Source organism: Idiotropiscis lumnitzeri, chromosome 4, assembly GCF_059441095.1.
Source record: "Idiotropiscis lumnitzeri isolate Australia: NSW breed Sydney's pygmy pipehorse chromosome 4, RoL_Ilum_1.0, whole genome shotgun sequence".
Taxonomy (NCBI): domain Eukaryota; kingdom Metazoa; phylum Chordata; class Actinopteri; order Syngnathiformes; family Syngnathidae; genus Idiotropiscis; species Idiotropiscis lumnitzeri.
Genome location: NC_142394.1, coordinates 17,002,863 through 17,027,901, shown reverse-complemented (window position 1 = coordinate 17,027,901; position 25,039 = coordinate 17,002,863). Strand labels below are relative to the sequence as shown.

The following is a 25,039-nucleotide window of genomic DNA, read 5'->3' as shown; positions in this document are numbered from 1 at the left end:
TAGATGGTGATAAATGCATGTAAACAAAAGTCTTACCCTTGACACAGTGAGGGGCATGCTGAAGTCTTTGCCACCCTGAAGTCTGAAGCCCCACGGCGCTGGGCCGCTGAGGGTTACAGAGTACACGTTCATAGCCTTCAGGGACGACACAAAAGCAAACAATATTAATTCCTTGGAAAAGGCCACCAAGGCTAAGCACGCTTTGGTTATTTCACACCATGTTTGAACTAAGGATGGCCACTTGACTCAAGTTCCTTGATCGACGACGGGACCAAGTAACAATCGTATGGGTTATTATTCTATATTAGTTTTAAAAGGATGGCTTTTTAATAATATTAATTTAACCAAAGGTGTATTCAGCAGATTTATGTTATCCTGAGAGGTTTCCATAACACCAACTTCCAATTAGAGGTGTCAAAAAGAATTAATAAATTGACAAATAATCAATTATCAAATAAGACAATTTTAATAATCGAGTAATTGTTTAGAGCTATTACTTAACCAAAAATTGTTCGGATTTATTTTTTTCTTCACGAAAGTAGACTGATAAACTTACGTTTAGGTAAAGTAAGACTGCTTTTACTTTCAATGACAGTAACAAAGATTAAACCAGTACATGAATCAGTTTCAAAAAGGTGTGGACAGTCCAACATCAGTCTCTGTCATGTGATATTGCATAATTGCTGTTTAACTCGCATTGATTTTTAATGTAATCACTAAACAGTACCAAATTCATAACAATAATTGTTTTAGGAACAGAAATCGAAACTTTATCAGATTAATCAATGGACTAATTGATAGATTAATTGAAATTAAAAATAATCAATAATGATAGCCCACTTCAGATGTGGTTTTCAACACCACAATGTTGTCAAGATAGAATCGACAAGCACCTCTGTTGGTTGCAGACAAGTAGTACGCTCCATTTTGACTTCAATGGTTCAAGTCGCAATTAAACCACAATCAATTTCACGCGACTAATTTGTCATCTATATTTTTGGGGCTACATTTATGTTCTTGACAAAAATGTGTTTAACGCATCATATGGTAGAATTTGCCAAAATGACCTCAGGTGTTTACATAGCATACACGATACGGTATTGGAACAGACACTTGCACAGACACACTATTAGCTGGTTATACTTTTTGCCAGGACCTGAGGTTAACATTCAGATGTTGAGCGTGATATTACAAATCAGTACTAGACACACCATCATCATAAATCTACCGCATAAAAAGAACAGCGTTGACATTTAACAATAAGCTCCAATATCAATATAACGTGGCATGGAGGCAACACATTTCATTGAAAGATAACCCATGTAATAATCCACGTAATCATCAAACACTGGCTCGCTTGCAAAATGAAAACTCCTTTTGACATTTTGAAATGGTCCACATAATCTGTCTCGCTCTTATTAGACAAGGACAGCTGGGTTAAAACGAGTCCCTGACATTGGCTGACATGCTACTAAATAACTAACGCAATTTTGAGAGCGCAACTCGAGACGGAGGGCTACGTCACTTGCCGCCGGCTTACAGCTGTGCATCTAACCGAACCTCTGTTACCTGCTCTTCGCCGCCTTCCCTCACCCTGGAGAGCACAACCAGACCTACCTTGTCCTCAAGGGCCGGCCCGTAGCCCAAAATTGGGAGAAAGCTTGAGAATCACAAAAGCTCAGGCAAGCAAGCAGAGCCTCACTCTTGCTGGCAAAGCCTACCCCCTAAACTTTGTAGCTGCGACTCACTCCTCAGAGGCTATATAAGGAATGTAAAACTACACCAAACTATTTCAGCCCAACACCCACATGAGTCACAGGGAGGAAGGGGAGGGTGCCGGGGGGTAGAGCAGAGAGGACGACGTCAACTGCCACTATATTCTAACAAATGACAGCTAAGTTGAACTAAGTGGGGTTTTTTTTCCCAGTGAAAGGTTTGTGTGCTTATGGACCAGTCAAAGGCCCGCAAGTGAAGAGAGGGCAAGGGAACATCGCATTCCTTCTGGACGACATAAGGCACAGTGCAACCAAACCGGCAATTATGACATGACATCGAGCCGTTAAAGCAACAGATGGACTCGCTTGGAGAGGAATCATAAAGTAAATCCAAAGGGGAACCATGAATATTTAACAGAACTCTTTATGCCTAGAGCTGCAGTTAACAACCACAAAAATTTAGGTACACCATGAGAGGTATTATTTTGCTCTATCATTGGCGAATTCTAATACCGGAATTCTTCCAATAATGGCCGAGGCTCTAATAAACACCATTTTTCACGTGAAAAAATAAGCATCCCTCCTATTTCCCTCCGAGAAAAACAACTGGTGGTTCCTCTAGGTGTCTTTTGTTATCTTGACTATGTCTCATATAAAACGAACACCGTGAGCAAAATAGAAAAGGCATTTGGAATGGTAACATTTACAGCGCATATCGTTTAGAAGCAAATGATGCAACGCATTTATCCATTTTCTATGTTTATGTTTAACATTATTGCATATTATTTTAAAATTCAATTATACAAAGAGGCCCAAGAAATATATCTAGACCCCTTACAGCAGTATTACATGTAACTCTTGATACGCTCTGCAGTCAAGTAAAGAAACGTCCACATCAAATGTATTATAAAAAAATATTATTTTTTTTAAATGAGTATTTATAATAATAATTCACAAGTCACAAATATAAATTTAGAGTTCAAGGCTGCTGTCGCTGAAGTTTTGCAAACATAATAATCCGATTTTCTCATCACTTTGTGACGGGCAGTTGCCAGCTGACAATCACTCGCCAACGTTTTAAGGCTTTGGCTCCCAACATAATCTCTTGTTACATAATTGCTTCATATAATGTCACAAATTACGCTTATACTAGTGGTCACAACTTGCCTTGAAGTAGTTTAAGTCTTTGGCCTAAATCACATCTTCTGCAGAATTAATATTTGGCTATGCTACACGTCTAATAAAGCTGCTTGTGGACAAGGAAGATGGATAAAAATACGAAGAGTAATTGGAATTTTATTTTACTATTCAAATGCAAGCAAGTTCGCTACAGTTCATGTATAGACCACGTTTCCATAACCTGGTCTGTTTTTGGTGTTTGCTATTTATAATCAGCCATGCTATATAGTCTGAATATGAAATTACACGATAACTACAAGAGCAATTCACAACATCTGAAGGTTCACTGCACTTGTATTTTATCTCCTGGTGACTAATTGCCAAAATGTGAAGTTATTTGAAGGCAACACAAGCTTTCTTGTTATATACTTGGATCTACTTCACAAGATCCAACTCCAAATACACACACACTTGTGGCAAGTAGTAGCAGATTGCTTTGGACGAAAGAGTTTTAAGGCAACTTCTATTCTTCCTTCTCTTACAACTTTATTGTTGTAATACTAAGAATTTATTCTTGAAATTATACATGTTTATTCTCATTATTGTTTGATACATACAGACAACGAACAGACGAATGGATGGATAGTTATAGTATTAAGAATTTAAAAAAAAACATGCCGTTTAAATAAACATGGCCTAATATGCATAATATTATAATTTTAACCCCCCAAAAAATAATGCATTTGTTCTAAAATGTGACTTTATTCTTGCTCACATACTATGAATTTGAAATTGCAAAAATATTAAATTTGTCTAATAAGAAGAACTCTAAAATAAACTTTGATCTCCAAAATAGATCTTGAGGGTTCCAGGTTTGTACTCACGATGTTTTGCTTTTTTGTAAGTATTATTAATTTTGTATTTTTATTATTTGCCGGCATTTTGTAGGATTATTTTGAGTTTAAATCCCGCGCTTCACGGAAAATTACCTATACATACTGATTCAACTAATTAGAGCGTCGCCATCGTTTTCTCAGCCGCTGATTGCCGGTTGTGTTCTGTCAATACGGAAAAAGCATGCAGCTTGTCTTGCAGATCACTTCCGCATTTTCCCTTCCTGTATGGAATGGAATGTTAACGGAGAGGCATCCTGACATTTGTCTGCACTACATTTCCAAAACAGCACTGCTGGAGCCACACAAGTATACAAAAGAAATTAGATAGCCAACAACTGCCTATATAACCATGTTCCTAACAATGACCAAAAAAAAAAATAAAGTCAACAATATAGAAGGGCCGAGACACAATGAGGCGCAATGCTCATGCAGGCTTAATGTTTCCGACTGTCAATTTCACAAAATGATTTTAATTTAATTTTGGTTTTTTTAAGGAGATACCTTTAATTCAGTGAGGAAAAGGGATTGTAACTGTATTACAGAAGCTGAATCATCATCGACGTGAGTATACAATATTTTTGTGTTTTTCATTGATTTTGCGCTCTCGCTCTCCTACGATGTGTTTGTACCATTTTAAAAGTGTGTTTAAACACTGTTAAAACAAATTAAGTGCTATAAAACATGCCTGAAGGGTATTTCTATATCATGGATTTCATTTATTGTGAGGACATTCTGGAACCCAGCGATGGACAGAAATTTACTGTAAAAGACTTTTCATCATGTTTTCAACAAAATATGAATTCTATTAGAAATTGAGAACTTTATTCTCGCAGTATTATGATTTTAATTTCGAAAACGACGACTTTGATGACGGGAATGTACAACTTTTCCCCAAAAAATAGATTTATTTGCACAATATTACCATCTTCATTCTGAAAATTAAGGATTTTTTCCCTCAAAATTATTCAATTGTATTCTTTTATTATTACGACTTGAATCTTGAACATACACAACTTCACTCATGTATATTGTTGCATTCTTTGTATTTAATTTGAATCTTGAAAATATAGAAACGCTCAAAAATTAAGAAAATATATTTTTCTCAAATACATCACAAAATTATGACTGAACTTGATTTTTTTTCCTCTGACCTCAAAAAATGTACGTTTCACTGGAAAAAATGTACAACTTTATCTCTAATATGTTCTTGTTTGATGTTGGCAATTTATCGCAACTTAGCCTACACAAACTTTCACTTTTGCATCGAGGGAGGGCAATTACGACATCTTCGAGTTGAGTAAGTAGAACAGGAGTTCCTTTCCAAGTGAATATTCGCCAAAAGTTAAAATCATTGGAGACTTCCTTCGGAGACACTAGTTGGAATATACTTTGAAAAAGTCAAATATTTCTCAAACGCTCACTCTTGCGACAAAGTAAACTAAGTGTCGTCGTACAAGAAGTCGTCGAGCAAGGGAACCAAAAGCAACTACGCCTACCTGAGAAGAAAAAAAGTCGGTTGAAAGTTACGCGACAGAGAACAAAATACGAAATCCAAGTTCGTCTTAGTTGCCTTACCTCGATTTCCTCTGTGTGCTTACGAGCAGCAGGCGACCGGATAGCGCCGTGAAAAGCTGCCTGAGTGTCAGACTTCCTCTGGGCTGGTGCGAAGCGAGTTGCGAGGAGGAAGCCGCGGTGGAAGTCCCATTGGCTGCCCAGCGCCGAGACGTCTTTACAGTACGTCGAGACGTCAGAGGTCACATGGCCCGCTGCCGACGCTCGAGATCCGGGAGATGCGACCACGCACGGACGTCTGTGGGTGGGACACCAGGAAGAGGCCTGCCGTGGCCTGTCCGTAATCCAAAATGTGTTATGTCCAACCACTCATTTGCCGAACCGCTTAGATTTGCTTTGAATGTTCATACATGGCACCTGTGACAGTAAAAGGATAGAAAAACGACATACTTGGTTTCTGTCATTTAGAGATGAGTGATACCAGACAATTTGGACAGAATAATTTGCATAAATGTGAGTTACATTGAATTTACTGTAAATGAATTCAATAAATCTGAGAATGGATGGATGGACATTTGACATTGTGAAATGAGCCATACCTTTCGTGAGCAGTTCATCAAAACAACAAATGTCCTGACAGAAAAGCAAATGATACTTAAATAACAAATAATTAAGATAACTACAAATTAAACTTTAAAAAGAAAAACAATAATAATAATTAGTGGTGTCGGGGAGTCAACAAGGGACGATTCACTTTGGCCCAAAAACTCGCCAGAACCACCTCTGACCACAACAAACGTTTCCCTGGCTTGAAGCTGTCACGCAAAACTTACAAAGGTCAAAAAGTCTCACCTCTTGGGGGAAATTAAAGGCGAAAGTCAAATAAAGTAACAAGGTGTCCCTTTATTTGGACGAAAATGGCCTAGAAAAACTCGATGAGCATGAAATCAAATCTATGCTGATACCTGTAGCCTTGAAGAAGCCTGCAAAGCTCCCCCCTGTTCCCTCAGCCTTACGCCCTAAGGTGGAAGCAGAACTACTTTGTGCAAAACCTCATGGACCAAAAGATATGAAGAAAAGTGAAGTGGTCTGAATGGGCAACACCAGTCATTCCTGTTTGGACAAAGGCACCTGACAAGGTGTGTATCTGTGGTGAATTTATTCATTTCACAAAGATGGAGTTGGCCCAAGCCGACTTGAAGATGGAGATGGAGCAAGGTTCACACAAATACTTTACCTCACCATCAATACACGCAAAGGCCAACATCAATACAACAAACGCGTGTTTGGCATCACAAGTGTGCTCTGGACCAGCTGCGATGAGGCATCCCAGGTACTCAGTGTTCCATTGTTACGGGCTCAAACAAAAGGAACACATTTGGAAAATCTGGATGCACTTTTGACAAGACTGAAAGAATATGGCCAATGGGTAAACAAAAGTTTTTTTCAAAAAAGTCCACTTAGTACTGTTGACACAAAACAGACAAAAAAAAACTCGGGACAAAATCGACACCATTGTCAATGCCCCACAGCCAGAAAACATAAGCCAGCCACACGCATTCCTCAGCCTTGTAAATTACTACAACAAGTTTTTGCCAAACCTCTCATCTGCTCTGCACCCACTCAACTCTCTGCGCCAACAAAACGTTAAGTGAAAACGGACCACAGACTGTGAACAGGCGTCCCAAAAGCCTTACTTCTCCTACTAAGTGTCGACACAATGTGACCCCCCTGTGCTTAGTCTGTGATTCATCACCGTACGGAATTGGCGCTGTCCTATCATGCTCCTCCAACCAATACTTGTACGGTAAGTTGTTTGCTTACTGATTCCAGCCATTACTTTGCATCGTTAGCCCCTAAGAATGTATTCCTGGGAGCTCACACTTGATGCGTTCAGCATTGTTTGGGGAGTAAAATGTGACTCCTGGTGTTTATATGTTTTTAATGTAGATAATTTAATTATATATATAGTATTAAGTCAGCGGAGTGATGCTGAGTTGCACTACAGCACCTGCCACAGTAAAGATTAAAAATAAAGTAAAATAAATAAATAAGATAAAAATTAACATATCCGGTGTCACCTTTCAAAAGGTTATATAAGTGATGAACATAACGCAAACACTTGCAAAAAATTATGTATTCCTGTTTCCTAGCTTGTTAAATCATTTATTGCTTTTGAAAAATTACTAACATGATCAATGCTTGGAACCTTCCCATGAATGAAATAAAATTACATGTTTATACCAACATAAAGGTGATTTTAGCTTTTTTTTCATAAGGGTGTATAATTTCTCATTTCTAAAAAAAAAAAAAAAAAAAATTCTAAAACTAGTAACCTTTCGAATTCATAAGAATCATAAAAGTAGTTCTTTGTTTTAAAAGGGTTGGTGACCCTTGAAGTGTAGAAGCAGCGTCAAGCACAACGGAAAATGTGATGGGCAAAAATGTCGACTGCAGCAAACATAGTGGCCAGCAGATGGCACTAAATGCCAAGATATGGTATCCTGTGGCAACTGACCGTTTCCATCATCCACAATTGAATCAAGTGGAGAAATCATGAATCATCATCAGTGAGGGCTTGAAGTCGCTGATTGTTTTGTCGAAGGCCGATTTGGCATTTCTTTACATCCTTCAGCATCCTCTCTACTATTACAAGTTAAATATTCATCATTTTCTCGGTTGTTGGCTCGCTAGCCATTAAACAAGGCTTTGTTTGCCTTGATCACACATATTTAGCTTAGTTCAACTTCAAGGCAACACTTTTAGTGAAAGATGGCTGACAACGGAGCACACCCGACAGAAGAGGACCCGGCCGCTGCGTTTTTAGCCCAGCAGGAGAGTGAGATAGCGGGCATAGAGAACGACGACGAAGGCTTTGGGGTGCTAGACGAGGCGGAAAGCCAAGAGCCCCCCGTGCTACCGACTAGCAACTACGGCAAGTTTCCGATCGCTTAGCAAACAGCTACGAGCTAACGAAAGCTAACATAGCCTCACTGGCTTACTGAGCTAACATAAACGCTCCACTTTGATAGTCAATTTGGACTGCTAACCTACTTGTCGAACAATAGTACCAGCCATGTTTACGAACGTAATGTTGACACATAAGGGTGGTAATTATGTTTAATGATTAATGTAGCCGTTTATAATACTTTAGTCGGTTAGCGTAATAGCATCAATGCTAGTTGAATAGCCCCGTTCAACAGCGATAACATATACACGTTAAAATCACATACGCCTCGTTTCATACTTTTTTTTATATATCGTTCACCATCTAAAGAATTTCATCAATAACATTAACTCATCAACCCGGAAGTTTTGTCCCTTAAACAGGCCGAACAGGTGCTGCAGCATTTTTTGCATGACTTTTACAGAGAAAAGGGCAGCGTAGTAACCAAGCGACAGAAAACACACTCCAAAAGGTGTATGTTGATATGAATTTGTATTTGTATTTTTCTGCCACGATGTTAGATCCTTTCGGAGAGGAGCCCGCCACAGTGAACGGGGATCTGTTTCAGGTGGGTCAAAGCAAGAAGGAAAAATGACGTCTGCTTGGGAATGGAGGCAACTGGATTCTTTTTGGAGTTTGGCTTTAATCTATAACGCTTTTCCAGGTTTGTCTTTGGTGTGGAGATGGCCTTGTTAGTGGCCTTTTTACCCCACAGTGTGAGATAATATTTTACATTCAGAGATGTCAGGAGATAGTCAACTACGCAAGACCCATTTTCTGTTTAGAGGGCGCTTTTGTAGTTTGACAGATTATTTATTTCACACCTTTATCAAACTGGTAGTCCTCTCTGTCCAGAATTTGGACAGTGTTGTCATCGCTTCTTTTTGAGATGCTCATGATTAGCTGACTCCGGACCCGAAAAGGCTGCCCTCCTATGTTGTGATGTGTGTAGGTGTTGCTTGTTCTCTCCGTCGGCTGCAGCGTTCCATAAGTGCAAGTAATAAGTATGTTTGCAGTCTTAACCTTAATGCTTTGAACAAGTCACTAGGTGAAGTGGCACAAAATAAATGAAATCAAGCACTTTTGAGTCGCATCCTCACTCATTTTTAAGCAAGTCATTACTTGTGTTAAAAAAGTTATAAATTAAGTTATACAGTCTTGCTCAGAACATATTCGCATATTAGCCACTTTGCATCAGTAGCTTTACTTGCACATGGTAACTGTACGAACATGCTCATAATTCCGTTGTGTTAATGGCTGTTGTTGTATTTACTTTCTTTAATCAATTATATCCACAACCAGCATTTAATAATCTTATTAATAAACATGTGAGCCCTCTTGAAATCCTTGTCCTGGGAACATTCCCAAACAAGCTCCAATTATACATAGAGTTCCAAAACAGAGGTTATGCTAAATAACAATTTTTTTGTTTTGTATTCCAAAAAAGAGCAAAATGTTTTCCCGTGATTGCTTTCTTACCTTGACACATTTGCTGTCCTCCAAAAGGAGTCCAACGGTCCCACAGACAACTACGCAGCCATCGCGCAGGTGGATATTCAGAGGCAAGAGCCAGAAAGTTTACGCAAGTGGAGGGAGGAACAGAAAGAACGCCTTGAAGCTCTTGGTGAGTCACTGAGTTGCACGTCAGTTGCTTGCTGATCATTTTTCCCTTCCAACTTGAGTCAGTATGTAGCAAATGATTCTTTGTTTTCATCCGCCTTAACAAGACTCGGCATCCAAGGCAGCGGAGGCGGAGTGGCGAGAGAAGGCCAAGAAGGAGCTGGAAGACTGGCACGTGCACCAGAGCGAGCAGATGGAGAAGAACAAGGCCAACAACAGGTTTGTAGTGTCTCTTAGGTCCGCCTGTTGGTATGCAGACGGTCTATGAAGACTGCAATAGCAAAATGTCGTTTCCATAATGAAGTTAAAATAACCTTGTGGCAAAGAAATTCTCACACCAACTTTTGGCTTGGCCTCGTACTTATGTGTGAATAAGTTTGACTTAATGAGAATTAACAAAGCAGAACATATACAGGCGCTTTAATGGAAATGTACTAGAACAAGTGACGGCTGTGTCTTAAGGTTCTTTTGCACACTCTGGCTCAATTAACTGTAAACAAATACAGGTTTTGATCACCAGTACCTGTCAGGTGTCCCCACTGCCACGTTGCTAATCGCAAGAATAGATTGCAGAAGAACGGTTTGCAAATTGCGAAGGCTATGATTTGGAATTTTAAAAAAGAAAAAATATATTTTGATCGCTTGGTATGCTTACATTTTTATTTTATTTATTCATAGAGTGTATAGAATAGTTTAGTGCTTATAATGTGCCATCCACGTTTTTGCATATCATTGTTTCATGAAAAGTTGAATTCTTGCTATAATCAGATTTATGACATTTTTCATTCTAGTTTGTATTTTGTTTTGACTTTTTTGTTTTAATTCTGTTTACAGGGCAAGTTTTAGCTTTTGTTAGGTTTTATTTTTTGGGGGAAAATTTTACATTTTATTTTATTTTTTTGTTTTAGCATTAGTTTTTTTATTGTTGTTTTTTAACTCACTCACTGCCAGCCCAGGTAATAAAATGAATGTACTTTTTGGCTTCTGTCAGTCAATGGCAGCGAGTAATAAGGAGTCAATGGGTGCAGGAAAAAAAGGTCACTAGTTCATTTGTCATTAAATACAATTGAAATAAAATGACTGTTTGACCTTGCTTTTTCTGTACAGACATGGCAGAATACCAAAATAAATTTTAAAATTACCCCGAAAGTGCATGCAAGATAGTACTGATAGATTTAATTTGTTTCATAAATGTACGATTTAGTTTAGGGTGTTTTTTTTTAATATAATTAAAGGTTTCCATTTTTTCCCAGTTTCATTAATGGAAAAGTTTTTTTCCAATTTCCGTTTTCGTTCTTCCGTAAACTATAATGTCCTTGTTTACGCCATACTTGTTTGGTAGCATTTTGAAACTTTAACTTGAAATATTGAACGGTGAAAAATTGCAATTGGATTATTTTTCAAAATCATTCAGCCCTGTTTAAAACATACACTGCAGTATGTTTAGTAAGTTTGACGTGTCCGACAAGAATGATCAACAGTCAAGAACATAAATTCTTGACTTGCCATTTCTGGTGCGTTAGACTTTTTTTCACCCCCTGTACAAAGTTAGCAATTTGTCACTGTGGTGTTGTTTGGTCTTCGTTTTATTCCCCCCCCCACTCATCTTTGTGAAGCTAACCTGTTCTTCTTTCACACTTTCCTACAGACTCTGCCCAAGTCTGACACGGTAGCACTTGTGGTTTTTCTGACATTTCTCTGTTGACTAATTCATTGTCGTTTGCGTGACCATCCCTTCTTTAGTCGTAATAGTCTAACGTGTTTACCTGTTGTGTGGCACTGACACTCTTCTCCCTGTCTCCTTCTCTTTCCTGCTCACTTGGCCTTGCCTGTCTACTAAGGATTGCTGACAAGGCTTTCTACAAACAGCCCAACTCTGAGCTAATAGGCTTTGTGTAGGTTTAGAATTTTTGTGCTTTTCAATGTTGGATTGCCTCCTCACCCGCCGGCACATCTTAGTCCCTCTCACCAGACGCTAAAAAGGTAGCAGAGAGTCATTTTACATAGCCTGCAGAGATTGACGCAATTTTTCCTCAACTTGTGTTCAAAACTAATTATTCTTCATAAAATGAGAATGTGTAATGAAATGCAGGCGCAATTATGTTTAGGTGCAGCACGGAACGTATTTGGTAAGGGGCAAGAAATGGAAATGCCACATGCTGTGCCAACTTTTTCATTCGATTTTTAAAGTTTACAAATTGGCCAGGTCAATCGAAGGTAAGGGGGAGAAAAACATTTGAAAAAGAATTAAAAGTTAAAGGCAAGTTATGTAACATATGACTAATAATATTTTTTTTGTTTTAGAATGAATTTGACTATAATTGCATAATTAAAAGAACCAATTGAATTGAGTTGAATTCTATGAAATTATTAATGAATTAACCAATTATTAATAATGAATAATACAATAATGAATTGATCAACTCCATCGACAAATCTATTCAACTTAAAATGGTCCGTATCTTCGTCAGCCTCTCAACAGTAAATATTTTCAGATTTTTGTTGCCCTCCATGAAAGCAGACTGATCAATATGTCAAATATGTACTTATCCTTGACAAAATAACGTTTTTGCATATTTTCTGACGTTATGACTAAATCTCCTGCTTGAATTCTAAGATTTGGGTCTGACAGGTCATTTGTGCATGTGTGGCGTGACATAAGCCGTGTCAATCGTGAGCGTGTTAACATCGGCCATCCCACCCACAGAGCGTCAGAGGATGCCTTCCTGTCCGAGAGCGACGGAGACGGCCCCGCGTCGCCGTGGGAGCGCGTAGCCCACCTGTGTGACTTCAACCCCAAGACCAACAAGCAGGCCAAGGACGTCTCCCGGATGCGCTCCGTGCTCATCTCACTCAAACAGACCCCTCTCGTCCGCTAGGGGGGCTTGCTCGCACTAACTTTGCCTTTTCACTTGTCACCGCACCTCACATCACAAAATGTTTGTAATCCCCTCGTTTCCAGAAAACTCCCGATACACAACCTTTCTTGATGCCAATACTTTTGATCCCTCACACTTGTGGGACCCTGAACTGTTCTATCATTATTATTATTATTATTAGATTTGTTTTATTACCGCGGAAAATATTGTTACAAGTTAATTTCTTACCCTTTTAAATTATGATTATTTTGGTCAATTTTAATGCATGCCTCTGCCAAGATTTTGAGTGCACAGTTTTTTTATATATATATATATCTAGATATGCTTTAGCTCATTGAGTAGTCAGATACTTGCAGATTGTAACCACTTATGCCTCTCAGTAATGTAGAACCACCAACTTTGGAATGTTAGTTGTAAGCCAATACGGTTTAAATGTCCTCTACTATGAAAAGACTCAGACTTACTTCATTTGGACAGTTGTAAACGGCAGCCTAAATTATCCCCAACCAAGCTATTTTGTTAATGCATCGAAATTGACAGCTGGAGTTGCGTTCTCATTTCAGCCATGTCTTATTAGCTACAATCGACTGAGTGTCAACTTTCACATGTTGCCTATTTGGTTATTATGAAAACTGAGGAAAGCGAATGTTAAGAGAAGCGGTCAATAAATAAAAACAATATAGTAATCACTTGTGGTAGTCTGTCTTTGTATATTATAATTCTGTCACCTGTTGAGCAAATAGACCCACATTACAGATTAGAAAATATTTTACAGAAGACCAGTTCCTAATTACTACATATAGAAAAAAAACATTTGAATTTTGAGCTGAAACCAACCCCCACCAAAAAAAAAATGATGAAATGTCACTGTTGAAATAATTAGTTTTACTTTTCGAACTGAGTTAATAAAATTTTGATTTTATTGAGATGGACAAACACATTTAATGCATCTTCATGTGCTTTTGTTATATCCAAACTTGAGTGGAATCTCCCCAAAACAAATTGTGAGAAGCAGGAGCAATTGACGGGACAATCAACTATGCAGTCCAATGGGTTTATCCCCAGGTAAATCTGACGTTGTAATACTAAATTCAGCCACTAGAGTTCGCCAAACGCTTGACTGAACTAGAATTGGACAATTTTAACTTCGCATGGTCTCATAAAAACTTACCCTCCAGCTATAGTCTGCTTGCTTACAATCAATAAGTAACATATCAGCGCCGAACATGTACTCAGTAACAGCTTCATATTTTATTATTTTGATAAGTAGTGTAAACCCATGAGCATAGTCTCACGGTATAAATCGTGTTGGAATTGCAAAGTTTAGGACTTGTCTTTACATATGCGTATGAGTGTACTGACACGGATAGTTATTGTTTTTCTTACAGCAATACAATGTGAACTTTGGCTTATTCTAAAAAGTGGATGACTTGTATTGTCAGTATGACTGACATTGGAAAGCTAAGTCTTAGTGTTTTCCGACCTTTGTGTGGGATGCCAGACCAATTGGTTGATTTGACTTCTACTTAAAAAAAAAAGAAACTATATACAGTTGAAAATGAACACTCTCGTTACTCATAGGGAAGTCAACTTAGCATCTAAACACTTTCTAGTCCAAACTGTATATGTTCAAATTAAATATTACGGGAAATGGGCAACTCATTATCCACCAAGGACTTTTTACCCTAAAGTACATGTATTCTTGTATTATCAATTATTTAACTGATAACTCTTATCTTGTCAATGTCATTTTGAAATGATTTTAAACAAGGATTGTGACTTAAGGAATCATATTTCTGCCTAATTCGGTCAGAAAGTAGAACTGATCCCACTATATAACAGTTTCTGTCTACATGATTTCATTTTGAATTTTATGTGATGAGCTGCAACTCACCTGCTGTTGTTACTTCTTTATTCTTGGTTATTGCAGCTCATTCTCAACTCAAAGAGAAGTTCTTCTAGTGAATTAACACGGCAGGGGTGGGCAAGTCCTTGAGGGCCATACTACCCTGATTGTTTTAGGTGATTCCCTCCAACAACACACCAAATTTAAATGACCAGGATCGTTATTTGGGCTTCTGCAGAGCTTGCTGATGAGCTGATCATTTGAATCAGGTGTGTTGGAGGAGGGAAACATCTAAAATATGCAGGATTTAGTGGCCCTCCCACCTCTGAGCTAGACCATAAGATCAGTCTTGTCTATTAGTCCTGCGGTAAGCAAGAGCTGAGAGTAGGTAACAAATTAACAAAGACACTTTCTCCATAGTTAGTTTTCTAAAAGTAACATGTAGTTTCAGTCACTTATTGTTTTTTATAAAATAACTCCCATTTTTTATTTCATCATGACAAACTTTCAAAAGGCTATGTGCCTTCATGCTCGATCCCTTTAATATCATAATGATATGATAGCAAGAGTATTATCGCTCAGTATATCCCGTGTAAGCCACATTTGAAATAACCAAAATCTCTTTCCAATTATGGTAATAAATAAGGCTGTCTGTGGCTATGTGAAAGGAGGATAGTACAGTTGCAGTGCCGACTCTTCCTCACTATTTGGGTTTGAGTGCGGCTGCAACGACGCCAACGATGATGGCGGCAACGGTGAAGCCTTGGGCGAAGATGCGGCCCCGCATCAATAACTGCGAATGCCTGGTTTTGCCCTGGTGGAACGCTCGGAGGCCGTACATCAGCGCTCCTGCCGTCCCCAAGCAACCTGGGCGATGCACAGAAAAGTGGTATTTGGTGTTTGTTTTTTGTCAGCCCCCCCCCTCACCTTTTTAAACACATTACAACACAAGATAAACAATGTCATTCAAACATTGTCTCCCCACCCAAAAAAATGTCATTGTATAGTTAAACAAATACTAAAAAGGACAACGTATTGTAAACTGTGAAATATTCTGCATATAATGTTTTTCTTTATTATTCTAAGCGGTAAGGGACCAAAGAAGTTCATAATCAATATATTATTATTTAATGATTACATTATATCATATATAATTATTGTATTTTTAATAAATCAGCCAATTGAGTGGCTATTGGAATTTAATTTTATATATATTATATAAATAGTGGGGCGTGCTGAGGGGGGCGCGTGTGACCCTGGGGAACATGCTATTTTTCCGTCGTACTACAATAAAGTGTAATTGCACATCCACTCCAGTAATTGGCAGTGGCGCTCTCCTTGCCCATTGTGCGAGCAAGTATTAACTCTACGGTGTAAGTTAGTTTTGCAAGGTAATTGCTATTATTTAAAGTTGCGGCGTTGAATGGGGTGGTGGTTCGAACTGTTTTCTTCTTGCTCGGGGGGCGCAACAGAAAATAATAACGTGACCCCCAGCGGCTAAAATGAGCAACACCGCAGCAGCAGCATAAATCAACGACATGCTCCCAATTTGCAAGAAAACGAGCAAGTTTTATCAAGGAGCGATGTTCTACACTAACAGTTTAATCGTACCGCGTGACGCTATGCAGGATTAAAAAAAATAATAATAGTAAAACATTCAGACTGTAAAGGGCAACAAGGCTTGTGTAACTCACCTATTGGGACAAACGGGTTGTCCTTGGTTTTCCGCAAGAACTTTTCCTTAAATGTCTCATCTTTGACCCTCGGCAATGGGCTGAAGCCCTCGATGACCGGAGGCTGCGAGAAGTCAAACGGGATATTTCCCCTTCCCGAGGCGGCTGTTGACGGCGTTTGGTCGGCTACAGCTGCATTCGCGGACGCCGCCATCGTAGTTTATGTTGCGAGCGGAAGTCCACAAGCTAAACAACCACACTTCCGCCCCACCCTTCACAATAAAGGTTTACTTGCTGACGTTAGCGACAACTAGTCTACAACTAACTTTTACTACGGAGGCAAAAGCGTGCACTTGTTGACAACTATGTGCTACTACTACTACTACTACTATTACAGACAATTTACGAATTAACATATAGCTTCACTAGCTGCCCTACTAGTGAGGACAAAGTGCATGCTCGAACTGACAGTGGGAGGCGGATCGATCCGAAGATTAATACAAGGTCAGGATCAGCATTGATGGATAATAGCGTGACAGTGTGATGCAGTCGTTGTAGTTTGGCTCTTGTATGCTGCGGCATCGTCAAACAGGGCAACAGCCAACTCGCCAAACTGGCTCACAAAAACTGTATCCGAAACATTTGTTCCGCACAGGGTGGCTTGTTTTTTTAACTAAACACTAAGGGAATTGTTTGTTTTCACAATTTAGTATATTTTCGTTTGTGTTGTTTTTTTCCGTTGGTAATTAATTTTTCATTGTGAAAAAAAAAATGGAAGTTGGAGAAATGCTTGTACATTTGCATTAGATTACATGAACACTCATTGTCTAATCGTTAAAAATACAAGTAAACAATGCAGAAAAGTGAAAGGCAATTTTTATTTAACTATTGTATTTTTTTATTACTTACAAAAGAACGCGTTTTCCAGTGATCTCGTGCTTTTTATTTAGTGTTTTTCGAAGAACTTTTTGGGTTAATATTAATGCATTTCAATATGCATACACATATATTTGCATTGTTTTTTTTTTTTACTATACAGGTCCAGTCCAGTACAGGTACTTCTTTCGAAAGATTTAATTGTACTCTAGTGGGCAAAAGCATTAACTTTAAGACAGGTCTTTGAGAGATGGTAAAAATAGTTGAAATGTGGTGGCACAAGTGTGCAACCATCATCTTGGATATTGCTGTTAAGAATTAACCAAACATTCAAACTCATTTTAAAGTGAGCACATATCTGAATGACCCAAAATACATTTCAAATGTTCTAGTAGGCTTTTCCTGACTGAGTGCCAACATTTTTAACTGTTCTTAATTCCACTTTGTCTAATGTCCCAGTTTCAGCTGAAGAAAAAATATGCTTACTTGATATCAAAACAGACAAGACACAACAACTTTTCAACCTTTTTATTGAATATTAAGGTAAATATTTCACATTAATACAGGCTACATAAAGTAGAGCCACTATACGACATGAAATTTACTCTCATTTTAACCCTTTTTAGTATGTAAACAATTATACATGTATTTACCACTCTAAAAGGTTCTGATTTCGCTTAAGGTAATCATCATCTAGGTCTGGGCCGAGTTTAAATAGCTACTTCATGTCCAGCCTCTTGCAGCCAAAGAACGGTGAATGCGGCTTTAAGTCAAAATCGCTAAACTATGCAGAACGGTTCCTGTTGAACAGGCCATCAAACATTTTGTTTGAACCATCAGAAAACTCAACTTCTGTCCTCCTCCCTCCTTTCAAATAGGCACGTCAAGAATGGGCTCGGGAGAACTGCCAATTCTTCAACTGCTGCTCTGCAACTCACTTCTCTAGTCGTGTTAATATGTTGTATTTTCGTTTGTTCTTCGTCATAATTGGTCAGAATCATCCGTTGGTAAGCCATGTTTTTTTTTTTTTTTTTCTTTTTCTATTTTGATTGCAGAGGATGCCATCTAGTTGACATGATTCAGGTGCACGTTGCCCACGTGCGGCGCCCATGTGCCAGGCCACATCTGAAGGTGGAAAGCAACCAGTCAGTCGTCCATCTAAGGTACATGACGTAACTTGACGAGATGACGGGACCATACCTGCTGTTGTGGGTCGGTGTTGTCTGCGTTGTTTGGGACCACTTTGATGATGGGGCTCCACGCGGGGTCACCGGCATGCAAACCATTGTACATGGGTCCCCCGGGCCCCTCCGCCATTGGTGGATGCGGGGGCAGCATGGTTCCTCCATACATCGACATGGGTATTCCCTGATGCAGAAAAACAAAACATTTAAGCCTATGTGGACAAAAAAAACAAACTCTTCACTACAAATACATTTTTATTTTAGGTGGGTCATAAAACCGGCGACCCCTTGAACATAGTTATTTCTTTCCGTTACCTTTGGAAAGTCCATGTAGGTGTTGGGCATGTGTTGAGGCTGATGGAAGTTATTCGCGGGGTTAGCGATGCCTGTGTCATCCTGCTCCATGGGCTGGTGCTGAGAGAAGGCCGACTGCTCCGCCTGCAGCTGAGGATGCATCATGTGGCTACTCATCAGGGGCTGGGACCAACCAGACATGCCCTCTGGAACAACACGTTACAGCTTTAGCAAAACTTTTGAAACGTAGCCTCTATACCATGGTGTGTTAGAACGGAAACACACTTTTGAGCAGTAAATAAAATGGTTTGTTCTAACCTGAAGCACTGCCAACACCAAATGACCAAATGCCTCCTTGTCCAACAGAGGCCGTGTAGCTGGTGGTGAGGAGAGGGGGGTTCACCGAGCCCGTCTGTCTGATCCTCGCCAGTCTTTCCGTGCCGATGGGTGGAGGGACCTTCCGATCTTGCTGCGAGGAGGCACCTTGCTTGGGCTGGGGCGGCGGGGCCACGGCCGATGTTGAGAGGTTGGAGGTTGACGCCGTTGATGGAGGCGGAACGGGAGACTCGCCTGATTGTTGGGAAGTGGGGGGGGGGGGGGGGGGGGGGGCAGTATTAATACACAGAGCATAATAAACCATCACAGTGTCATTTACTTAAGTCTTTATTTTTCCTCGCCAATTAAAGCCATTTTGTGGCTCCTACCAGATGTGGATGCACTCCAGGGATGGGGGGAAAAGTGCTGCCTGCTGAATGAGGGCGTGCCAACTCCCGTGTGACCATGCAAATACACCGGACTCCCAGAGATACTCGTGGCATAGCTGGTCAAAGCTGTGGGTTCAGACAGTATGCATTTGGAGTTAACATCAATCTCGTGGTCTACATCAGGGATAGACAACTGTCAGCCCACATATAGACAGCGGGGACCTAAATGGGTGTGAATAGATCACTTCAAGTGATTCGTTCTTTCCTCAGTTCATTTGACCTCAGCGTGGCACATGTCGTCAATCACCGTGATCCACCAGTCAGCAGCCAGCATCAGATGGAGGAGGGCTTTCCATAAACGTACCGCCGCGAACTAGCCTATTGTGGGGATTTTTGGGACACTTATATCGTGGTGGGATATTGAGATTGAGTGAGGTGATTTTTGTGAAAACGGGCACAAACTGCGTTTTCGCACTTAGTATTAGCTTACTCTTCAGCAGTTTTGTGGCAGAATCGATTTATTTAATGGTTGATCCTGCCAGTAGTATTATACTTGCCATTGCAAATCTTACGAGTACACACACGATCATCATCTAATCTAACCATCCAAGCCTTTTTATGGTCGCAAAGCTTCACCAGTGTAGTGAGAGGGAGACTACCAGGCACCAGTAGATATCTGGGTATTGTAGATCTTTAACATTCTCTCTATCTGCCATTGAGGTAGATGTAAACAGCACTGCCGGTGCTTTCCAGTTTTGCACATGAATCAAATGTCCTTTTCATCCGTGAAAAGTGAATTCACTGACTGAAAAGCGCTAATTTATCACTGCTCTGCATTGTAATTCCTTCGCCTGCCACTGCTACTAAAGTGGCAGCATGACTGCGTAAACAAACACATGGGGGATAAGTCAAGTGACATCCCGGAGCCCCATATATGAAAAAAAAACAAACAAACAAAAAAAAAGAAAACAGACATTCACATTATTCTGTCCTTCAAAATGGCACCAATAGCTGTGGCAATAAAAAAAAAATAAAAAAAATCACATGTGGCCCCCTCCATCATTTTAATTGCCCAACAAAGAAATGCGCTCAATCAACTTGCTCATACCAATGGGGCTGTTGACCATCCTCTGGGAGGCCGAGCGGTAACCTGGAGCTTTGGAGTTGTCTGGGGGAGGCGGAGGGATCATGCTCTCCATCTGCCCCACGTTGACGTAGGCCGGGGGAGCCGAGTATGACGGTTCTGGAGGCGAACGAGCAGGAAGATGACCCCACACCTGATTGTTTCCCATCTGAAAGGTGAATAAAGGACTAAGTACTGGCACGGATAGTTTCCGCTTCTGAAATGACATTTCTTTCACAATGTTGATGGAAAAGTGTCATGCCTTCTGTATAAATGAGGAAAAATGGCCACAAGAACCTCAAAATGGTTCACCATTCTTGTACAAAAGCAGTTATGTCTCCATACCTGGTTATTATTATCAAAGATGCTGCTGAAATTGAAGAGGCCGGCAGGACCGAAGTTGGGTGGCATTTGCTTGCCTGCGTTAGCCACATGCTGAATCTGCGAACCATTCATCATGCCGAGATTAGCAGAGACCTGAAGGGAGCCTTGGGCCTGACTTTGAGCCTGCAGAGGCAAACTTGTCGACTGGGATGTCTGGTTTTGGGTCTGTTTAACAGGTTCTTGCTGCGGATTGAAGGGCACGAACACAGACTGCGACTGCTGCTGCGTCTGCATCTGTTGCTGCTCAGGAAGGGAATAGTAAGGCCCCGGTGGCTGCATACGATGGGAGACTCTCGGCGCGGGGGCGGAGAAGTGTGGCAACGTGTTGTTAGGGTGTGCAACGTTGTGCGAGAGGACAGGAGGAGGTACTGCGGTGAGGTGGGAGTTGGGCTGTGAGTTAAGGAGCGCTGGGAGAGGCTCTGTGGATGAAATGGAGGAGGATGGGGTAGGCAACTGCTGCCGAGGTTCTGGTTTGGGAGCCAAAGCCACAGATGCTGCGGTGAAGCCGGCCGAAGCGATGCCGTCATTGGTGGAAATGGGCTGATTCTCAACATGTTGAGGGGGTTTCTCTTTTCCAGGCGTCATAACAGCACTGGGCTCTGTTTTAACTTGCTGGAGGGGAGGCTGCGACATGCTTCCCACCTGCTGCTGAGAAGCATTGACTGGAGCCGTGGCGGAACCGTGGTGTGCCGGAGATCCTGTGCCTCGTACCACATTGCTGCTGATGGTCGCAGTAACGGCGACGGACACAGAGGTGACGGCGGCCGACTTGGGATCGGGGGCAAAGAGTTGTTTTCTTGCTGAGGAGGGGGTGGGGATGCTCGGCTGAGGGTTGTACGGCGTAGGATTGGGGGTGTGGGGCGTGGCCGACGCTGCCGATGAGCTGGGAGCACTGGTGGTGGTGGTGTTGGGAGCCACCGTGGAGCTGGCGGTGTTGCTGTGCTCACTGGGGGTAGAGTTAGGTCTGGCTGGGCCGGCTGCGCTGCCTCCGTTGTGTTTGGGGGAGCTGTTAGCGCTGCCGGGACTCACGGGACGAACAGGGAAGGGCCCCCAGGTGCTGGCGGTAGGAGGGAAAGTGCCACCAAACTGTGCCATGGGCAGCCGAGGGTGTCTGATCTGGTGCATGGTCTGAGCTGCCAGTAGGGCCAGCTGAGGGTGAGCGTAGGCAAGGGGCAGCGATACTGGGAATGGCTGTCGGACATTTGATGACAGCCCTTTCCCGATCTTTCCTCCAGCCTGAGAAGAGGATGATGAAGATGAAGAGGGCTGGAACGACATGCCTGTAGAGGTAACCAGTGAGCTGAGGGACTTTGGTCCTGAATTTGAACCGCTGCCTCCCCCTGTGTTGCTGCCAAAGGAGGACGAGGATGATTTGGAGCCTGGTGCTCTAATGTGATTGCGAGGGATCAGATCCTCAAGCTCTTTGGCTGGGTCTTGGATTAACGCGTTGATCAACTGTACTGCATATCGTGTAGACTCCGTGCCCCCTCTGCAACGACAAAGCACACCCTATTAAGACGACACGCTAATTCAAATTTAAAACTGCAGAAACCATTGTGGACCAGTTAAAACTGCAATTGGAATAAATGTGATACATTCTAGCTCGTCAGTATTCAGTCCACAAGAGGGTATTATAATAAGTACGAAGGCTAAACGATTTTGACAAGCAATCAAATTGCCAGTTTTTCCTCTCAATATAATGATTGTGATTTAATATGCGATTATTTTGTTCAAGGCCCTTTATCCATTTTTCCACAAATGATTTACATTTAATTCCAGTAAATAGTATGACATTTATAATACATAAAGCGGCTTGGATAATAAAAATAATAATATGAAAGACAATATGAATCTACTTCAATTTGAGTTTCAGTTCTTTAAGCGTTTACTAGGACAAGGTCACAAAATTCTACCAAACAGATTGGCGTAACCTAATCTGTAGCTTTTTCGCTTACATTTTTCATGAAACAATGGTATGTAAACACATAGACCGCGCTTAAGCACTGAACGCATTAAGACATTACAGAAATAAATTAAATCCACATAAAAAAAAAACCCTACCAAGAAACAAAAAGAAGCAGTTCTTTACCCTCAAAATTGCAGACTGTTGTTCGAAAGCGTATTCTACTACTTAGTCATGTTAATTTTAACACGCTTAATTGTTCAGCGCTAATATCTACCTTATGGTGATCATCCTTTCGCCGTTCTTGTCCTTCTGTTTGTCTACATCAATGTGGGCTCCTGTCACATCTTGAATGGCCGTAATATTGCAGCCCCCGCGGCCCATGATACGTGACACAACAGAGGCTGGCACAGAAAGCTTTTTAGATCTGCAAAAGAAACAAAAAGCCAGAGTTAGCAAAATATCGAAAATCCAATGTGTTATCAGTTAAAAAAAAAAAAAAAAAACACCTACCTTCTGACAACCTCCTTCCAACCTTCTTCCCTCTTCTGTCCCCTCTTGGGGCTTGTAAGGCTAAGCTTACTGTTGGGTGAGGTAATCGGAAGAGCCATGGTCTTAAACGGGGAGGGCAGAGAGTTTGAGGTGGAGTCATGCATGTCTGGAGCTCTGAAAAATGAAAAGTTAAAATTACAATTCAGACCAAATAAAAAAACTGTTAAATGCATTTTTGCATAAAATGGAAAGAGTTCAAATTTAAACAGCACTGGTATGCTTTTCTTTTTAAACAAGAGTTTCCACACAGCCACAAATGACTGACTCACTTTTGTGTTGGTTTTGAGATGGAGACTGTGACCTTGTCCATCTTGGCTTCTGTTGGAGGCTGAGGACAGTGTCTTTTTTCTGGGCCAACCAAAATGGTCTGGGCTTGGGCGACCCCTGAGGATGGGGCAGAAGAGGATGAGGATGATGAGGAGGAGGAGGAAGTGGACGAGGTGAGGTCAGGGAGGTAGTTGAGCTCCTGACTCTTTCCACCACTGCTGCTGCTTTCGCTGGCGCAGTCGGTGCTGTCCAGAGGGTCCGAGTCGCTGTTGCCACCTGTCACACCCCCGCCTCCACCTCGGGGCTCCCCGTGGATTTTGTTCTTATCAGCCTTGTGCTGCGCTAGTGCAACCTATTGCAACAAGAAACGGTGTCAGATGGAATTGACATGATATTCAAATTCAGAGCTATTGTAAGTATTAAGCACAAACTACTATGAGCTACTCACCTGGGGATCCTGTAATATTATAGGTTCATTTGGCGAGTCCTTAGTCTTGTTCTTTTTGTTCTTGCGGTTGGTACTCGGGGTGGTGGCTACACTTGCTCTCTTCTTCCCAAAAGCTGTGGTGAAAGTGGCTGAGGTGGCAGATATCCCAATGGTGGTGGTGGTCGTTGCACTGGGAGGCTCAATTGGAACCTCCGATTCTGAGAAAGGAACAGGTAAATGTGAGAAACTACTATCTTGACCACTAAAATACTGCTACTGTCTTTATTTATTTATTTATTTTATTTTTTGGGGGAAAACATGGCTATAAAGTGGTCCACCACTTATTTGCTGTACATCATTCACATTCGTGGATACCAAGTTGACACTTTCGCAATCAATACGTTTATACACAATTTACACAAAATTGCCATTCCCTCATTCCCCAAATAATATTTGTAATTTGTGAATACACTTATTTGCCATGGAATGACTTCAAAATGAAATACTTCCCAAAATGGCTCATCTGAACATCAAATCTTAAACATCTAGGAAATGGCAGGTTTAAGGCTCAAATATGAACATTTGGAAAACAGGACTGGTTGTACTTGATATTGGTCGTTTAATTACCTTCAGCAGAATCTTCCTTCAGCTCCTGCATATCCGATGAATCCTCCTTGATTTTCTGCCCCTCCTCTTCCTCCTGCTTCCTCTTCTGCTCCTCCTTCTTCTTCTTGCGCTTCTCCTTGCGCTTCTCTCGCTTGGCAGCCAGAGCCTGCTTCTTGCTCTCCTCTCGAGACTGAAGAACAAACAACCATTTAAATGACATGTTTTGTTTGTTAACACTGCAAAGTATATTTGGAAGCTGTAACCTCCCAAAGCGCAGCCATTGGCAGGGGTATTACCTTCTCCAGATCTAACTCCTTGAGGAGAATGCTTGCGTTTTTGTTGGCCTCGGCTGCCTGATGGTCTTTGGCTTTGACTATGGTCTCCATGCACTGGTGGCACTTCTTCAAAAGCTCCTAGAGAGACAAACAGAGACAGGAAAAAAAGGTTTGTTAATACTTAACTTCAGTTATATTTTTTTATGCAAAATACACGCAATGGTCTGATATGACAAA

General features: G+C 40.9%; 4 protein-coding genes across 10 annotated transcripts in view; 1 reads left to right on the top strand and 3 right to left on the bottom strand.

Annotated features, from left to right (window-relative positions):
- Positions 1 to 5,589, bottom strand: part of LOC148338352 (PDZ and LIM domain protein 7-like) — a 34,232-nt gene extending 28,643 nt beyond the window's left edge. Inside the window, exons 1-2 of one of the 2 annotated variants that reach the window (XM_088292593.1) lie at positions 5,306 to 5,589; positions 37 to 135 (exon numbers count right to left, since the gene is read on the bottom strand). In XM_088292593.1, the coding sequence (XP_088148719.1) occupies positions 37 to 132 (96 nt within the window). In that variant the 5' untranslated portion in view covers positions 133 to 135; positions 5,306 to 5,589. Of the gene's footprint in view, positions 1 to 36; positions 136 to 1,617; positions 1,757 to 5,305 lie in introns of those variants that run through there. The other variant, XM_088292592.1, reaches the window with a different exon arrangement.
- A 2,160-nt stretch (positions 5,590 to 7,749) lies between these two features.
- On the top strand, positions 7,750 to 13,377 carry cltb (clathrin, light chain B). Of its 2 annotated transcripts, XM_088292594.1 has the most exons (6): positions 7,750 to 8,177; positions 8,711 to 8,757; positions 9,696 to 9,813; positions 9,917 to 10,028; positions 11,651 to 11,704; positions 12,517 to 13,377. In XM_088292594.1, the coding sequence occupies exons 1-6, from the start codon at positions 8,015 to 8,017 to the stop codon at positions 12,686 to 12,688; spliced, it is 666 nt and encodes a 221-aa protein (XP_088148720.1). In that variant the 5' UTR covers positions 7,750 to 8,014; the 3' UTR covers positions 12,689 to 13,377. The 2 variants fall into 2 exon arrangements, with proteins under 2 accessions (XP_088148720.1, XP_088148721.1); XM_088292595.1 differs by lacking the exon at positions 11,651 to 11,704 and having other exon boundaries at positions 7,756 to 8,177.
- Positions 13,378 to 13,586: 209 nt separating this feature from the next.
- higd2a (HIG1 hypoxia inducible domain family, member 2A) lies at positions 13,587 to 16,467 on the bottom strand. The gene is made up of 2 exons (XM_088292597.1): positions 16,229 to 16,467; positions 13,587 to 15,401 (listed from the first exon to the last, which is right to left on the bottom strand). The coding sequence occupies exons 1-2, from the start codon at positions 16,419 to 16,421 to the stop codon at positions 15,238 to 15,240; spliced, it is 357 nt and encodes a 118-aa protein (XP_088148723.1). The 5' UTR covers positions 16,422 to 16,467; the 3' UTR covers positions 13,587 to 15,237.
- A 1,129-nt stretch (positions 16,468 to 17,596) lies between these two features.
- ankhd1 (ankyrin repeat and KH domain containing 1) overlaps positions 17,597 to 25,039 on the bottom strand; it is a 29,258-nt gene continuing 21,815 nt past the window's right edge. For 4 of the 5 annotated variants that reach the window (XM_088293561.1, XM_088293560.1, XM_088293563.1 and 1 more), the window contains exons 27-39: positions 24,824 to 24,940; positions 24,549 to 24,717; positions 23,943 to 24,139; positions 23,497 to 23,846; positions 23,189 to 23,341; positions 22,953 to 23,102; positions 20,734 to 22,261; positions 20,374 to 20,557; positions 19,266 to 19,391; positions 18,880 to 19,131; positions 18,583 to 18,767; positions 18,284 to 18,451; positions 17,597 to 18,208 (exon numbers count right to left, since the gene is read on the bottom strand). In XM_088293561.1, the coding sequence (XP_088149687.1) occupies positions 18,149 to 18,208; positions 18,284 to 18,451; positions 18,583 to 18,767; positions 18,880 to 19,131; positions 19,266 to 19,391; positions 20,374 to 20,557; positions 20,734 to 22,261; positions 22,953 to 23,102; positions 23,189 to 23,341; positions 23,497 to 23,846; positions 23,943 to 24,139; positions 24,549 to 24,717; positions 24,824 to 24,940 (3,639 nt within the window). In that variant the 3' untranslated portion in view covers positions 17,597 to 18,148. The remainder of the gene's footprint in view (positions 18,209 to 18,283; positions 18,452 to 18,582; positions 18,768 to 18,879; positions 19,132 to 19,265; positions 19,392 to 20,373; positions 20,558 to 20,733; positions 22,262 to 22,952; positions 23,103 to 23,188; positions 23,342 to 23,496; positions 23,847 to 23,942; positions 24,140 to 24,548; positions 24,718 to 24,823; positions 24,941 to 25,039) is intronic. The other variant, XM_088293564.1, reaches the window with a different exon arrangement.